The following is a 17,327-nucleotide window of genomic DNA, read 5'->3' on the forward strand; positions in this document are numbered from 1 at the left end:
GGGGTCACTTTGTAAGACGGCTCACAATATTAACTAGTACCCATGTTTCTCCAAGGACACCCTAGCTGTGGTCTGTGTTTGTTCATTTGACAATCTGTGGAAGTTTTTAAAAATAAGAATATAAATTACTGCAGCTACTCAAGCCTGATCTGTCCCAGTGTTTGGAAGGTGGAGGGTCAAATGGGACAGGGATGCTAGGAGGACACTGTGGTGACTAGCAAATGTTCATAGTTCACAATTTACCCAAATATGCTTGCAAAGGAGAGTTCAACCTGTTTGTTTGTTTTGGTGAGGCAATTGGGGTTAAGTGACTTGCCCAGGGTTATACAGCCAGTAAGTGTTAAGTGTCTGAGGCCGCATTTGAACTCAGGTTCTCCTGACTCCAAGGCCAGAGCTCTATCCACTACACCACCTAGCTGCCCCTCAACCTACTTGTTTATGTGAGTTTTAACAACCATTCAATTTTGTACTTTCTGGTATAAGCTGTTTAAAGAGCAAATCATATCACGTGAAACAGCACAGAAGAGTGTTTATTGTTGTAATATGTGCAATGTTTAATTTCATCTTAGCTTTGTTCTCACGCTCACTGATTTACAACTCCTTTTTCAGGTGGTCTTCTTTTCCTGGGATATTGTCATATTTCAGGCTGTACACACAGGTCTTTGTACACAGTTTCCACAGTGTGGCAGACTTGTTTGAGCTCGATTTCTAAATTATTGATCTTCTCTATCTTCTCTGAGAACTCCTGTAGCTTCTCCTGAATGAGCTTGTTATGATGATCATAAATGTGATACATCCTTTCTTCCAACTTCTCAACCAAATCTGACACCTTTGAAGGCAAAAGTTAAATATTCTTTAGGAATTAAACAGGAATAGAAATGAAATGTTTATTCTAAACAGGCCCTTTCTGTGTGTTTCTGCAACATTTTCCTCTTGGAGACAGTAAAAAGCTGCTCTCTCATCTTAAGATAATGGAGTAGGAAAAATACAAGCTACTTTTTATTTAAATTTTCAAAAAGGATTAGCCCTAAAACAAAGAATGAACATTGTCTAAATGGTCAGACTTCTCTGGGTTTTACTCAAGCTCACAACGATGTTTAGCCTGGAAGGTGGGGGCTATTGCTGCTAAAGCTCAAATAGTAGGAATAAGAAATCTGGGACTGAATGTTACCACCAGTTCATCTTTGGAGAGATAATGATTCTGGTTTTGGCTTATGGGAAAGAACACCCCCTACCTTAAAGAAAACTCTGTAGCAACTGGCCCTGCCCAACAAACTGTTGTGCTTTTACTATCGTCCAAGCAGTTTCTCAAAAGTCTGACACTTCTGGCTAGTTATTACTTGAGGCTTTCTACCTTCATCTTGAGGCTGTCTCTGAAGTTGCTCATGAGCGTGTGGTCCTTCTGCCTGCTTTCATTGATGCTGTCAATCAGCTGCTGGGCCCTTTTTTGTAAAGTTTCGATGCTGGCATCCAGAGCTGCAAAGAAACTTGATGTCTTCCCATCCAAGGTTTCAGTGTGGCTGTCTGCATTGGAGACTGACAGTGAAGGGCTAGAAAATCTATGCCTGGATGACAGAAGGGAAAGAGCAGAATGCCTGTTTAAGAGGGCTAGATGGGGGCATATCTGAAGAGAGGGAAACCTACATGGTGTGGTGGACAGAGCAGGCAGCCAGAATTCCGGAGACCTAGATTTAAGTCTTCCCTGCCACTGTGTGACCTTGAGTGACTCATTTCCCTTCTCAAGACCTCAATTTCCTCACCTGATAGCTGAAGGAACTAATCTAGATTTCTAAGACCCTTCTAATTCCGTCATTATGTGACAGTGACATTGGGCACAAATCTGGGGGTGGGGAAGGAATTAAAGGAACCCCTATCCCCACCCTACTCCTCTGCTCTTTCTTTTCTGTCTTAGACCTTGAAATGAAAGAAAATGAGATTTGTTGCTTTCCCTGCCCCCCCACCCCAGTTACCAAAATAAATCTTGATCAAACTGCTCATAGCCAAAAGCCACTCCTACATGAGGAAAGATATCTCATGATGGAATCTTTCCTTTGACTCAAAGCAAATGGAAGAAGATTGGATTAATTCAGTGCATTCAAATTTGTCCATAACACAAAAGACCAAATCAGATGTTCCCAGAAATCATGTTTATTTTGCTAGCCGCTCCCATGGGGATCTATTCTTTTATATTTAATTTTTCTTAATACTAAGGCAGCTGCATATTAATCAGGATGCTAATTAATCACAAGCCTCTCTGTGCCTGCATTCGCCAATTTAGCTTAATAAAAAAAAATGAATCCTCTCCTTCCCCATTTCCTTAGTGGGTTCTGTTGAGGTGGCATGGATAGAGTCCAGGGAAGGAAGCCCACATGCAAAGGGCTTTATGTTGACATCCTTGTGCGTGTAAGGCTGTGAGCTGAGGCTCAATCAATCGCTGCTGCATTAATGTATTCTAGTCTGTCCTCAGGATCTCCTTCAATCCCTAATGCTGTTGGAAGGATTAGGACATCCAGTTCCACAGCCTTGCCTGTGCTGGCATTCCGCCTGCGGAAACAGTGGCGGGAACAGGCCTCAGTAAACCAAGCCATCTGTTAAGGTAAAGTTGTGATTGGCTGGAGTGGAAGCCAGAGAAGCCTGCTGTGATTAGCTTTGTCGCTTTTCACAGAAATACAAGTAAACAATACACATGCCACTTACGAACACCGCGGGCAGCAACCCTCAAGAGACGTGGCCAGTTAATCAAACATTCGAGGAGGAACAAGACAAAATCTTCAGCTCCAGGCACAGTGATGTTCCTCTGAAACACTTCCAGGAGGGGAGGAGGGGCATGGAGAGCCTAGGCATGAGTATGTAGCTTTCTCCATAAAATAAACTAACTATTTAATCATTCTGCTAAGCATTTGACAACTAGGTCTACCCACTATTCTTATATAACGTGTTTGGATTGAGTGAGAAAAGATTTGCTGCCTTTTTAATGGAAATTAGGGCTTAAAACTCAGATTGATAGCATTTCAGAGCTAGAGGGAACATTAAAGATTTCTAGAGATGCAGTGGTAGAGTAGAAAGAGTGCTGGCCTGGGATCATAAAACCTGAGATCAAGTCCCAGCTTCATCACTAATTCCTGTGACCTTCCACAAGTCATTTCACTTTGTCATAGGATCACAGCTTTAGAGCTATAAGAAACCTTAGAAGTTGTCTGGTCCAACTCCCTACAATTTATAGATGAGGAAACTGAGGTCCATGGAAGGTAAGTGATCTAGCTAGGGTCTTCGAGAGAGCTGAGATTTGAACCCAAGTCCAATAACTCCAAATTCAGTGCTCTTTGCACTGGACCACACTAAATTTGAACTCAGCTCCTTATTAAAAAAAATGTCAAAAATGGAAGGAACTTCCCAGAATTCTTTCCATCAGTAAGCCCAAAGACAATCCAACTTTCTCTCTTCTTCCTGTTAAGGTCTGAATTTAGTAAATGTTTAACATAAGGGAGTTGAACCTGGGTACAAAATCTATTTCTTTCATGTGTGCCCCTTTCTGTCCCTTCCTGCTGCAAACATTCTAATTCAGGCCATCAGCACCTTTTGCCTTCATTAACTGGTCTTCTTGCCTCTAGGTTCTCCCTTCTCCCAACTCCTTCACACTACAGCCTGAGTAATTTTTCTAATGAATTATTATGGTCACGTTACTCGTATTAACAACTTTTATTCACTTCACATTTCCTACCAAATAAAGTATAAAATCCAGATCCTGATATTCAAGGCCCTCTACAATCTGGCTCCTAGCCACCTTTCCAGGTGTATCTCAAACGACTTCTCTTCAGGAACCCTACATTCCAGCCAAACAACTATTCTCCATTCCTTGTTCACAGACAGCTTTTTTCTATCTCATACCTTGGGTTGTACCCTATTTCTGTTTTCTGAAATCCCTTCCTTCCTCCAAGGCCCAACTCAGCTGTTATCTCCTTACAAATCCTTCTGTTACAACTCCCACTCAAGCTGAAAGTGATCTCCTTTTTCATAGAGATTTCTCTGAAGGTCTCCTTTGCATTTACCTCTTTCCCCCCTGATATTTTAATATGATTTTGTTCTCTTTAGATTACAAGCTCCTTGAGAATAGGGTCATATTCTTTCGTTGTGTCGTCACTCAACTTACTTAGGATCATGGAACAAGAGCAGAAACTCAAGAGAACATCTGGTCCAACTTACTGATTTTACAGATGAGGAAACCCAGCTCCTAGCACATCACCTGATACTTGGTGAGTGCTTATTAAATGTTGAATTGAGGAAATTGAAGGAAGGGGATGAGACATAGATGAAAGTTTCTGAGCTTTAGTGGGGTTAATAAGGGTCCTGAGCCTCAAATCTAGACTGAGACTGTCACCTTTTGGGGGAGTGGGCAGAGATTGAGGATTTCATGCGCTCCAGCTCTGGGATTGGGGCTGTTTAGCTTTTAGAAGGATAGAATATCGATTAACAGAAACTTAAGGGGATAACAGCATTATGGAGTTCAAGCTGGAAGGGAACTTAGAAGTCATGTAGTTCAGTACCTGAATTTTACAGGTGAGAAAACTGAGTCTCAAAGAGGTTGCCTGACATCACACACATAGCAAAGAGGGCATGAGGAGTTGAATCCAAGTCTTGTGATTCCCAGTCTAGTACTCTTTCCACTGCACCATAACATCTCAAAACTTTTTTCCTAAGTCAGTGATTTGGGAGCATAGCTGAAACTTGAACCCTGGTTTTCTGATTTCTAGCTCTGAGTTCATTCTATCACTCCACTCACTACATTCTCTTTTCCTTAATTTTTCAGTTACTTTAACATGATTCACCATTTTGTAGTATGATATCACCTAATTCTTATACAATTCTTGTCCCTTCTTTGGCCTGCTATAGACATTTCTTGGGAACAACATATACCATTGCCCCATTGGGCATGGTTTGGCACCAGGCTTTGCCTAAGGGGGCTCCTTACAAAGACTGGACCTGAGAAGGACCTGCATTACCAATTAGTCCTGAAGTACAGATCTCAATGCAGAATTAGAAAAGTCTCCAGGAATTCTTACCTTCCCTGTACCTCACAGGGTGAGCTGCTTCTTCCTAAATCAGAGAAGATAGAAGGCCCTGCTTGATCCTGATACTGATCCTGTTCCTTATTTTTGAGGTCTTGTTCAGACATGACAGTCTATAAAAAATGGGAAACAGACTCTCAGAAAAGGTACCTGAGGATATATGGCTAGATATTATATTTGTCAATAAATAGTATTTATTTAATTAATGCTTTCCTGGCATTAAAGTGATGCAGATGGTGCCCCTACCTTCTTCCCCTCCAATCAGACCATTCCAAGGAATAGGGAAAAGGTGTTTAATTACTGCTTTTATTGGGGTTTTCTGTCAGTTACTTGTTTTGCATGGCAGAGAGGAAGCAGGGCTAGATTCAGTGTGATGAAGTGAGGGTGGGAGGTGAGTTCTCTCAGCACCAGTCAGAAACAGATCATCCTGAATTTAAGTTGGAGTCCAAAGACATTTGTTTGAGCCCAACTTGTGAGTCCAAGGCTGTATCACCAGAAGGCTTATGTCTGGGGCTGGACTGAGGTTGGCTTTGTAGAGATGGGGTTGCTGTTTTCCCAGGTTTTAGGATAGGAGGCTGTGGTTATTGTTTTTGGGGAGGGGCATTACAATGTATCTTGGCTTTAGGGCAAAGTTGGAGCTGTTGGCTTCTCAGGATGGGGTGAGGGCATTTTTACAGAGCACTTAGACTTGGCCTGGGATTGTTAGCTTTTAAAAAGAGGAAATTTCTAGGTCCTCTGGCTCTGGGATGGGAGCTTTAAGCTTCGAAGGTGAGTGTTACAGGTCACCTGACTCTGAGGCAGAACTAAGGTTCTCAGCTTTTTGTGGGGATAATGGTTCTGGCTCCCTGGTTCTGGGATGAGGCTGAGGGTGTGAACTTTCTGAGAGATGAGAATTCTGCACTGCTGATGCTGGAGGCTATCAACTATCTGGGGAGATGAGGACTTTTGGACCCCTGGTGCTGGGGCTGACCCTTATTGGTGTGCGTGTGTTTGAGGGTTTCTGGTCTCAGCTCTAGAATGGGGTGACCAGATTTCCAGGAGGATAAGGGTCCTCCGGGTCTGAGGTAGTCAACTTTGGTGGGATAGGAGTTTCTGGGCCTCAGGTACTAGCTAAGAGAGAAGAGGGTTTCTGAGTCAGGCTACTGGCTTTTGGTGGGGGGTGGGAGGGGAGAGGATGAGTCATGGATGAAAGTTTCTGAGCTTTAGTGGGGTTAAAAAGGGTCCTGAGGCTGCCATCCTTTTGGGGGGAGAGGTAAGGATTTCATGCCCTCTAGCTTTGGGATTGAGGCTGTTAGCTTTTAGAAGGACAGGATTTTCTGCTCCCCTGGGTCCACGGTAGGATATTTGGGGGGAAAGGAAGGTTTCAACACCTAGCTATTGGGCTGTTAACTTAGGGGGGGCTGTTATGTGAGATTTGGAGATATCCGGCTCAGGGGCAGGATTCAGCTTTTTGAAGGATGAAGTTTCTGACTCTGGGACTGAAGCAGCTATTTTGGCAGAAAAAGGGTTTCTGGGTCCCTAACTCTAGGTCACTTTTTAAGAGAGGGTGATTTGGGGGTCCCTCCCTGGCCTGGGGGCTGTCAGCTTTGGGGTGTTCCTTCCCTCCCCACCCAGGGCTGAGGCTGTCAGCTTTCCAAGGGATGAGGGTTTCATGTCCTTCCCTGTCTGTTTGGGGGAGCTGAGGGTTTCTGGAACTGGGGCCCTCAGCTTTGGGAGGAGACAGGGGTTTCAAGTCCCCCTCCCCCCTCCCCCAGCTTTTGAGGATGAGGGTTTCAGGTCTCCCCCTCCCCGGGGCTGAGGTTGTCAGCCTTTGGAGGGATGAGGTTTTCGGGCCCCCTGGCCTGCTGCTTTTCTGTCACACCTCCGGCCTCCCTCAGTCAGTTGGTCAGTTTGTCGGTCTGTCGATCCATCAGTCCTTCCGCTGGGCCGGGTTCCTGCTCCTGGAGGCTCCTTAAATAATGGGGCGCCGCCAGGGGTGGGGAGCGGGGGTGTCGCCCTGGGTCCCGAGAACAAAGCAGCGTGGTCAGACTAGGCCGAGAGCTGAGCGCATACCCCTCCCGAGTACGCTGCCTCAGGCCGTCCCGCCTTCCCGCCGCGGCCAAGTGCGCATGCGCCGCCGCGCCGCCGCGTGCGCGCCAAGGCTACCCTACTGCCTTTTTCCACTTAGTGTGGCGCGCGGCAAGCTCCCCCGCCCTTCCCTTACTATGGCGCGCGCCTCCGCCCCTCCTCGCCCGCCGCGCGCTCGCCGAGGCTGCCCCGCCCCCTCCCTTACTGTGGAGCGCGCCTCCGCCCCTCGATGCCGCGCGCTCTCCCCCCCCCTTCCTTAGTGTAGTGCGCGTCTCCCCCCTCACCACCAGCCCTCCAGTGTTAGTGACCGGAAGGGCGAGCCTTCCCTCCCTGATTGCGATACCACCCACCGCTTTTACCCTTAAAAAATGCTTTTCAAAACGATTTCCCCACTTTTATCCTGGCCCTTTCCTATAGCGCCACCAGGGGGCATCTCATTAGTCCTTTGCTGACTCAGTGACCTTGATCAAATCACCCCTCTGGGCCTCAGTTTCCTCCTCTGCAAAATGGGGGTGGGGCTAGATTAGGCGATCTCTCCAGCCATAAATCCCCTTGAGCCTTGATCAATAGACTATAAGATAGAGGACAGGACTGTTTCTGTCTTTTTCTTTGCGTCCCCAGCACCTTGCAGCAGAATAAATGTTTGTTGAATTTAAGCTCTATGGCCCTTTGATCAAAAGTCAAATGAAGAGCTATTTGAAAAGTGCTTAGCTCATGCGGAACACATAGGAGGCGTTGTATAATGGGCCAGTAGGTGGCGCCATAGTGCACATGCGCTGGAGCAGGAAGACAAGTTCAAATTCATCCTCATTTGCCTTACTGAGGCAAATGTGAACCTGGGCAAGTGTCCTCAGCTGTAAAAGGGGGTCATAATAGCCTCCTACCTCTCAAAGTTGTTGTGAGGATAAAATAAAATAATGTTTGTAAAACGTTTGGCACATGGTAGGCATACTAGCTATTAATAGCACATAAATATTAATAGCATATAAATGCTACCCTTATTATTACTATCATTTCCTTTTCAATTCAACAAATACTAAACACCTGCTATGTGCAGTACTCCACACATGTGCACACTTGAAAGATCATAAGAACTAGGCCCTGCTTTCTAGGTACATACTTTACTACTTTATACACACACACACCAAGTAGAAGGTAAGCTTCTAGAGAGCAGAAACTATCTCACTTGTAAAATTCTATCTCCAGAGTCTAGCATAGTCCCGGGCTACGCTATGTAATGACTATGCTAAGGACTATGTAGTGCATAATGAATCTTTGAAGACTGATTGATAGGAACTTCCTGGTGTGATATGGTACCAGGATTGGAATGGCCTTTCCTGGGAAGGCAAACTTCACTCAGACTTGTGGGCTGTAAATAGGCACTAAATCCAGTGAGAGACAGGCACTGACCATAAAGTCAGAGAGGGGTAGGTTTCCTTTTCCCCAATAGGAGCCCTAGACCAGGCAGATGTGGCACATTCCCTTCCCCCCTCTCCCTCACCTCGGAAGAATCTCGATGGCAGGTGCCCCAAAAAGTTTTGAAAAAGAAAAATCAGGGTGCAGCATGACATCTGTGGAATTTTAAACAAGTTTCTTAACTTGTCTGGCTTCAGTTTCTGCATCCATAAAATGATGTAGTTGGGCTGGGTGCTCTCCATGGTCCTTTCTCACTCTGAGGTCAATGATTCTCTTTCTCATCATGCCCATGATGCCCATAATGATTCTTCTCATTTCCCACCTGGCTGCTCTTCTGGACTTCGTCACTGTCTTGAGAAATTCATCTTCCCACAAGATCACATCAGCTCTGAAACTCTCACCTCCTCAGTAACCCCTTCCCTTGGGGCTCCTCCCTCTCTCTGATTGGAGAAGGTAGAGGGAAGATGTGTGAGATCTCTGGGTTCCTTCATTTAAAGATGGGCCCACAGTAGCTATATCATCATTTCCCATCATGCTGTAGGATTTCATCATCCTCTAGACCAAGGGTGGGGAATCTGCAGCCTTGAAGCCACATGTGGCCCTCTAACCTGCAAGTGTGGCCCTTTGACCAAATTCAAACGTCACAGAACAAATCCCCTTAATAAAAGGGCCACATATGACCTGGAGGCTGTTCCCTACCCCTGCTCTAGACCCAATTATTCTCTCTTTTCCCCCTCCCCCATTAGATTGTCAACCTTCTTTAGAGTGAGAGCTCCTTGAGAACAGGGACTGTCTTTTGCCTTTCTTCATATTCCCAGTTCTTAGCACAGTGCCTGGCACATAGTAAGCTCTATAATAAATGCTTACTGACTTGACTGATTGTCATATGACTGTGGGCAAGTGGCCACTGTCATTGGTTTGGGGCTGCTGGGTTTTTGTAAAATAGACTAAGGTAGCCAGGACTGTGGCCTATAGATTTTGATCCTTAAGGGGAAACAAAGACACGAGTCATATCAAGAAAGGATTCTAAATGTCAGCTATTGTGAATCTAGTTGGGCTGGTAAATTGAGAAGAGGAAACTGATTTCCAATGCTCTTTTTAATGCTTTCTCTTCTTACATAGTTCATGATCCAGAGATGGGATATATACCCATACCTCTTCCTATAATCATTTTCCAGGAGCTGTGGATGTAGGTGGTTTGGGAATTTTCTCCTGATATTCTAAAGCTCTGTGAGGACATTCAGGAAGAAATTTATGTGATGGCTAAAAGCAGATGGAGCCACACAGAAGCTTGTGGCCCATTTTCTCCCTCTTTTGCTTTAGTCAATAAATTATATGATCCCAGTATGTTAAATATCTGAGTCCTTTGAATGTCAGTGGAGTTTGAACGGAGGCAAGAGAGACCAGATACTAGGCACAGGTTCTACAGCTGTGTCCAGACTAGATTCCTCATTTATATATATTTTATAATATTATATATATAATACATATTATATATATAATATTATAAAATATATTTATAGCCTTTTTTTTTTGGTGAGACAATTGAGGTTAAGTGACTTGCCCAAGGTTACACAGCTGAGGCCAGATTTGAACTCAGTCCTCCTGACTCCAAGGCCAGAGCTCTATCTACTGCCCCACCTAGCTGCCCCACGTGTTTCTATGTTTTTAGTAATATTTCCTTTCATTCCCTAGTATAATTCTGAATCCAGTCATTGCCAGTGCTTGAAGCAGCCTTCTTAAGTGTTGATGAGGATGAGGGTGGAGGTGGAAAGCAGTCCAAGCATTTGCAGCTGTGATAGGAAGGCTATCTCAGAAATGCTCCAGAGACACTCTGCAGAGGCTACTGTGCTGGTGGCTCATTCTCACCTGTGGCTCCAGGAAGCTGTAGCATGCACAGTGGCCACACCCCAGTAAACCTTCTTGGCAGATGGGCTAAATCAGGCTGAGGGTAACCAACAGGCTTCAAACCCCTCGGTGAGTTAGGGGGATGTCTACCCTAAGCATGTGAAGACTTCCACTGGTAGAATGGGCAGATGAGAACAATTCATTCCAATAGCCAGACATCTAAAGCACCAAGGTCATCTACTGCATCCCCCACAATTGCCAGTCATCTTGACTTTTGTCCTGCCACTGGACTTAGATGACTCTGGAAGAGAGAGTGAAGTTGATGACTTTGGGAAACTCTGCCTCACCTAAATCCACTTCATAAGCAACTCAAGACATCCCACACATCCCACCCTACCCCACGCCATTATTCCTCTTAGGAAACAAAAGACAAACAGCTGGTGGCTCAAATAGAATGCCATCTGTCGGGCAAGCCAAATACTGCATTCTCTTTCTGGATAATTAACACAGTGACATGCTACCTTTCTGTAGGCTCAAGGAAAACAACATCTTAGTCAATTTCATCTGCTTGCAGGGCCACAAATGTCAAAGGGATCACGTAAGTATCTTACATATCTAAAGTCATCCTTGTAACTTTCCTTTTCTTTAAAGTTTCTATTCTAGATTCCCAGGCAATGATGGCTTATTCATTTTTATATGATAGTGTGAGTGATTCTCAGCTTTTCTCAAAAAGAGGTTCAGACGGGGGAGTAGGAACAAGAATAAGGGTTCTCCCAATGTGACTGCACCTTTGGTCTAACTGTCCCCCTCCCCGTACAACTGAATTTGCTTCAGATATGCTTAGAGTTCTTCTGATGCATTTTATGTAATCATTTTCAATTTGATTCAATTCATTTCCCATGTATTAAATATCTACTATGATTTAGGCCCTGGGGATACAGAGATGAAACAGGGAAATCTTATCCTTCTAGAATCCGATGATGTAATGGTGCTGGGCAATGTCCAGCAAGCATGCAAGTAAGTATTATATAAGATAAGATAAGATGAGGAAAAAGACAAAATGTTCTAAGAAACTTGAGAAGCAAGAGATCACTTTCAGAGGCTCCATGTACCAGGTGAACCTTGGTAGAAAGAAGAATCTGGGCAGCTAGGTGGTAGAGCAGATAAAATGTTGTACTTAGAGTCAGGAAGACCTGAGTTCAAATCTGGCCTCATTTACTAGCTCTGTGACCCTGACCAAGTCAACGAATCTCTTTTTGCCTTAGTTTCCTCATCTATAAAACAAGTATAATAATAGCATTTATCTCCCAGAGTTGTGTTAAGGATAAAATGAAGGAATCAATATATTTGAAGGGAAAAAAAAACCTATGTAAACCTTAAAGTGCTATACACATGCTTATTATTATTATTATTATCACAATGGATGGCAATATGTCTGGGAAGGGGTGAGATGGAAAATACATTCCAGGTATGGGAAGAAGTAGAGGATGAGAACAGGGTAAAGAATAGTTGGATTTAAGGGGCAGCTAGGTGGCGCAGTGGATAGAGCACCGGCCCTGACGTCAGGAGGACCTGAATTCAAATCCAGCCTCAGACACATAACACTTACTAGCTGTGTGACCCTGGGCAAGTCACTTAACCCCATTGCCTAGCTAAAAAAAAAAGAATAGTTGAATTTAGCTATAATGTAGAGTATGTATTGTGAAATAAAGCTGTAAAGATAAGTGGCACTTGATTATGAAGGACTTGAAGGAATTAAGAGTTAAAACTTTATAAGAAATGGTGGACCATTGAGTAGAGGAATTATTATTGTGAAATAAAGCTGTAAAGATAAGTGGCACTTGATTATGAAGGACTTGAAGGAATTAAGAGTTAAAACTTTATAAGAAATGGTGGACCATTGAGTAGAAGAATGGCATGATCAAATGAGTGCACTAAGAAGATGAATTAGGCAATGTGTTAGAGAAGGACTGGAAGTGGAGAAGCTGGAGATACGGTGACCAGTTAAGTGACTTACAATGAAGGCAGCTGAGTGGTGCAGTGGATAGAAGTCAAGAAGACTTATCTTCACAAGTTCAAATCCGGCCTCAGACACTTACTAACTACGTAACCCTGGGCAAGTCACTTAACCCTGCCTCAATTTCCTCATCTGTAAAATGAGCTGGAGAAGGAAGTGGTAAACTACTCCAGTAAGAAAACCCCAAATAGGGTCACAAAGAGTGAGACACAACCAAGCAACAACAACAGAAAATAATAATCCAGATGAGCTTTAATGAGAGCCTAAACCATGTTTGTTGGAGTGGGAGTGCAGAGGAGAAGACAGATGTTTGGAATGTTACAGTGGTAGAAATAATAGAACTTATACTGATACACTGTTAGTGGAATTGGGAAGTGGGCCAACCATTCTGGATTTCAACTTGGAATAATGCAAGAAAAATGATTCAGCTGCCGTACTCTTTGATCCTGCAATGCTACTACTGAACATGAACCACAAGGAAGTAAAAAGAAGAAAAAGAAAAAGAAAAAGGTCCAATACACACTAGAGTTCACAGCAGCACTCTCTGTGGTAGGAATGAACTGGAAACAAAGCGGATATCCCTCAATGGGAGAATGGTTTTTAAAACAAAGACCAACTATGATATATAGTTGAGAATTAGGAAGACTTGTATGAATTGATGCAGACTAAAATAAGCAGAACCAAGAACATATCTAATGAATGCAACAACATAAATGAAAAAATCACTAAAAGGAATTTGAACCCTGTGCATCTGGAAAAACCAATGAAAGTCTCTGAGAGAGGTGGGGAAGTTCTAGGACAGAATACTGTATATATCATATCACATTGTATACGGATACATTCAGTTCTCATACATTGTCAGATGTAGTCATTTTGTCAGATATTTCATTTAATTTAGGGTTATAAAGGAGGGCTTTGTTGGCTTAGAGTGAGTGTAAATAACAATTATTTCTGTTCTAGCCAGAAACTCTGAGGGTCTTCCCCTCCCCGATCGATTTTTTTGTCAAATCAAAGCAGGCTATCTTTTACCTCAATTCTTACCTATGCTTTAACTACTGAATGGGTGTTGCCTCCAATAACTGTGACCTAGGAAAGACCTTAGCTTAAAAAGGCCGAGGTCTCCCACTGCATCTGGGGCCATCTTCAGTCATCCTGACCTATATCTTGCCACTGGACTCTGATGACTCTGGGGGACAGAATGAGCTGATGACTCTGCACAGCTCTGCCTCATTTAAATCCAATTCACTTGCAAGTCAAGACATCACCCTCCTGAGGTCATTGGTCTTCTTCCAGATCCCGAAGGACAAACAGTAACAGCAATGGAGGAGGGATGTTGAAATGATTGTAATGTAAAGACAATAATTGGTTTCAGTAAAATGTATTTATTTAAAATAGCTTAAAAGATTCCATGAGCAATTTTTTAAAGATTAAAAAAAAAAAGAAATAGCAGAACTTATCACGGCAATTGTAGATATAGAGTCCAAAGGAACCTTAGAGACCATCAAGTCTAGGCCCCCGTAGTCTTCGTATTACAAATAAGGAAACAGCCCCACAAGGTTAAATGGGTTTACCCAAGGTGGAAGCAACAGGATTTGAAGCCAGGCTGTCTACATCTAAATATAGCACTCTTTCCAATGAATCACTCTGTGCTTGGAGGTGGGGGAATAAGGGAGAGAGAAAAGTCAAAGATTATGCCAAGATTTCAAGTCTAGGTGAGTGCAAGAGTGGTGGTGTCCTCAACTCAAATGAGGAAATTAGAGGAAGGGAAAGTTTTGAGAGGAAGAAGATGAGTCAAGTTTTTAATACTTTGTGTTTAAGGTCCTGCCAGGAGGTGGTTTGCAGCCATCATACTTTCTGAGCCAGGAAATTTGAGACCAGAGCCCTGGAGAGAGGTTGGGGATGGATATATAGGTTTGAGAGTCAGCTGCATAAAAGATCCATCCATCACCATTCAGTTCTCATTGTGGGCATCTGCATTTTGAAGACTGATGTAGAATATCTTTCTGAGCTTCTGGCAGTGGGTCCCCCAGGGGTTGGCATAGAGTTGGATGCTGGCTGTACATGGGCAGCATGGCAGCCAGAGATAACGTCTGAGAGCCAAAGAACAGGCAGATAGTGTAGCCTGTGGGTGTGACAGAGGTACTACCACAGGTGGCAGGTTGCCAGGGCCACATGCTAGGGGGCCCAGGACCCTTCATCCTTCCTGGAAAGGAGTAGAACCAAACACCATGCAGGGAGACAGCTGAGCCAGCATTCACTCCATATGGGAGTGCTGAACTACCTCAGGCTGATGGGAAACTGGCCACCATCTCACAGGGGTGGGTGCCTGGCCTAGAGAAGGGAATATCTGGAAACCCAAGAAAACAAAGGCATGATGAGAAGGCAGGAGCTATTCTGAAGATCCTGGGTACAACTCTAACTCCTAAGGTCAAATGAGATAATAATTGTAAAGTACTTAATGTAGTGCCTGGCACTGTGGTGTAAGTGCTATATAAATGTTAACTTTTTAAAAAATCCGAAGAATTTTACTGCTGGCTGAGATTATCCAGCCCAGTCCACTCTTTTTGCAAATAGCAAAACTAAGACCCACAGATGGAAGTTACTTACTCAAGGTCATTTGACAAATAACCAGCAGAGACCAGATTTGAACTATGGTTCTCTGACTCCAAATCTTTTCCTATCATGTCTTATGCTACCTTACACTCCATTTTGGAGGTTTCAAAAAGACAAGAAAGGTTGGATTTCTTCCATGTTCCTATTTGGAAAGCTTGTGCATCCCTATTATAGCTACACCTCAATTAAGGAACTGGAATGGGTAGCATATCTCAAATACTGATCTACCTGCCCTCATACTCTTCCAGGGAGGAGTGTCAGGGGAAGAAACAGAGGAGGCCAGAGCAGCAGTTGAGAAAGCTTCAAACCTGGAACACTCTCCCCTCCTGGTCTCCTTTTGGCTTCCTTCAAGTCCCAGAAACAAAAAAATCTCATCTTATGCAAGAAGCCTGTCCTAATCCCCTTAATGGTAGTGTCTCTCTAATTTATATAGCCTCTCCAATTTATCCAATCTCTTTGTCTTGTTTATATATACCTGTCTGCTGTTGTCTTCCCCATTAGACAGGGACTGGGGTGTTTTTTTTGGTTTTTGGCCTTTCTTTGTATCAGTAGTGCTTAGCACAGTGCCTGGCATATTTGTTGTTGTTGTCCAATCTTTTCAGCCTTGTCTGACTCTTTGTGACCCCATTTGGGTTTTTCTTGGCAAAGATACTGGAGTTGTTTGCCATTTCCTTCTCTAGCTCATTTTACAGATAAGGAAACTAAGGCAAACTGGGTTAAGTGACTTGCCCAGGGTCACATAGTAAGTGTCTGAGGCCAGGTTTGAACTCAGGAAGATGAGTCTTTTTGACTCCAAGCCCAGTGCTCTATCTATCCACTGGGCCACCTAGCTGCCACTAAGTCCTGGCACATGATAGGCACTTAATAACTTCTTGTTTGTTTGCTGCCTGCCTGCCTGCCTGATATCTTTGTGGCTCAGAAGGGCTGTAAGTGGATTTGTTTAATGGGGACATTAAACTCTACAGTGAAAAACTTATTTCTGGCAAATCTTGGAAAACTAACAACTGGCAATGCCAAAAGAGAACTGCCCACTAGTTCCTCCATTCTGGGAAAAGTAATTAAGGCAATGCCATGGGAAAAACAGGCCCCTCCATCAGTCTCTGGGGTGAACATATGGTGGGATGTTCCTGCTAGTGACTGGCCTTCTTTTATCCAAATCTATTAACAATATGCCAAAAGTCAACTCTCCTCCATTCTATATAAGGCATAATGAGGCATAGGGTCAGTCTGAGTTAGTGAAATATTTATTACACTTATGTATATTCTTTGTCTATGTGACCCAGGGGGACTCTGGACTCATTTGATCACTTCTAATCCTGTTCTATTCCTGACTCTCTGGCCTTTGATGCTTCCTCCAACATTTTTCCACCCATCCCTGTTGTCTTCTCAAGTTGGGAGTGCCTCAACCCCTGTGACCCCCTCCTAAGATTGGTGCTTTCCTGCAGGCAGCCTCCATCTAAGGAAGTGCCCATGTCAGCCATGCTTCCTTTTAACCTGGTTTTTGCTCCTGACTCTTTAGACTTTCATACCTTGTCCTTATGTTGGGTACCTTTCTTGTCATTTTCACTTTAAGATATTGTCTGCGCCAATTTGAATGTAAGCTCCTTGTGGTTAAGACTGTCTTTCCTTTTGTTCGGTAAGAGCTCAATAAATACTTTATCTGGTCTAATCTCTAATCTCAAGTCTTAGTTGCCCCATCTTTGAAATGAGGGTAATAATACTGATCCTATTTATCTTAAAGAGCTGTTGTGAAAAAAGTGCTTTGTGTTTTTTTTCCTTTGTTTTGTTTTCCACTTCAAACTGTTTGTTTTTTATCAAGGCTCATTAGCATCACACAGATCAGGACTTAATAAAGAGAAATATCTTGAAATAATGCAGTATTTTTTGTCACTAGCATCTCTCAGTAAGTGTGGAAAATCAAGGGACATGAACACTATTTATTCCTTATTCTGACCTAATTCTACTGGAGTGGAGATTTCCAAATCATCTAATGTGGGTTAGAACTCCTGAATAACAGTATGCTAGATTTCCTTATCTGCTTTCTTGCTAAAGATTTTCTGGAATATGAACTGCATTCACAAAACTGGTTAATGATCTATGTTGCCTCTAAGCAGCATCATTGCTTTGGGGTTTAGGAACCTGGTCATCCATCCCCAACCAGTGTGTTGGTTCCTTTAAAAAAATTTTTCTAGCATCCACTTCTGGTTTTCTGAATATGTCACTCAACCAACAAGCAGCCAACTGGTTTGTCTCATGGGACCAGTTGGGGAGCAACAAACTGAAGGGGAGCGGGGCAAGGA

At 43.5% G+C, this 17,327-nt stretch overlaps 1 protein-coding gene across 3 annotated transcripts; it reads right to left on the bottom strand.

Moving 5' to 3' along the window:
• Positions 1 to 504: 504 nt before the first annotated feature.
• Positions 505 to 7,198, bottom strand: SYCE2 (synaptonemal complex central element protein 2). Of its 3 annotated transcripts, none has more exons than XM_020995383.2 (4): positions 7,119 to 7,198; positions 5,061 to 5,179; positions 1,355 to 1,565; positions 505 to 829 (listed from the first exon to the last, which is right to left on the bottom strand). In XM_020995383.2, the coding sequence occupies exons 2-4, from the start codon at positions 5,171 to 5,173 to the stop codon at positions 635 to 637; spliced, it is 519 nt and encodes a 172-aa protein (XP_020851042.1). In that variant the 5' UTR covers positions 5,174 to 5,179; positions 7,119 to 7,198; the 3' UTR covers positions 505 to 634. The 3 variants fall into 3 exon arrangements, with proteins under 3 accessions (XP_020851042.1, XP_020851040.1, XP_020851041.1); XM_020995381.2 differs by having other exon boundaries at positions 6,928 to 7,187; XM_020995382.2 differs by lacking the exon at positions 7,119 to 7,198 and adding an exon at positions 5,313 to 6,880.
• Between the last annotated feature and the right edge of the window lie 10,129 nt (positions 7,199 to 17,327).

The sequence above is a fragment of the Phascolarctos cinereus genome, unplaced genomic scaffold (genome assembly GCF_003287225.1).
Source record: "Phascolarctos cinereus isolate Bilbo 61053 unplaced genomic scaffold, phaCin_HiC Scaffold_4;HRSCAF=312, whole genome shotgun sequence".
In the NCBI taxonomy this organism is placed as follows: domain Eukaryota; kingdom Metazoa; phylum Chordata; class Mammalia; order Diprotodontia; family Phascolarctidae; genus Phascolarctos; species Phascolarctos cinereus.

Bases quoted from the DNA above. Each gene is read 5' to 3' on its own strand.
- SYCE2 (XM_020995383.2), bottom strand. From the start codon at position 5,173: ATGTCTGAACAAGACCTCAAAAATAAGGAACAGGATCAGTATCAGGAT. The intron at 1,566-5,060 runs GTAAGAATTCCT...TCTGTCATCCAG, and splicing joins CCCTGTGAGGTACAGGGAAG to GCATAGATTTTCTAGCCCTT. The intron at 830-1,354 runs GTAGAAAGCCTC...TTGCCTTCAAAG, and splicing joins GAGACAGCCTCAAGATGAAG to GTGTCAGATTTGGTTGAGAA.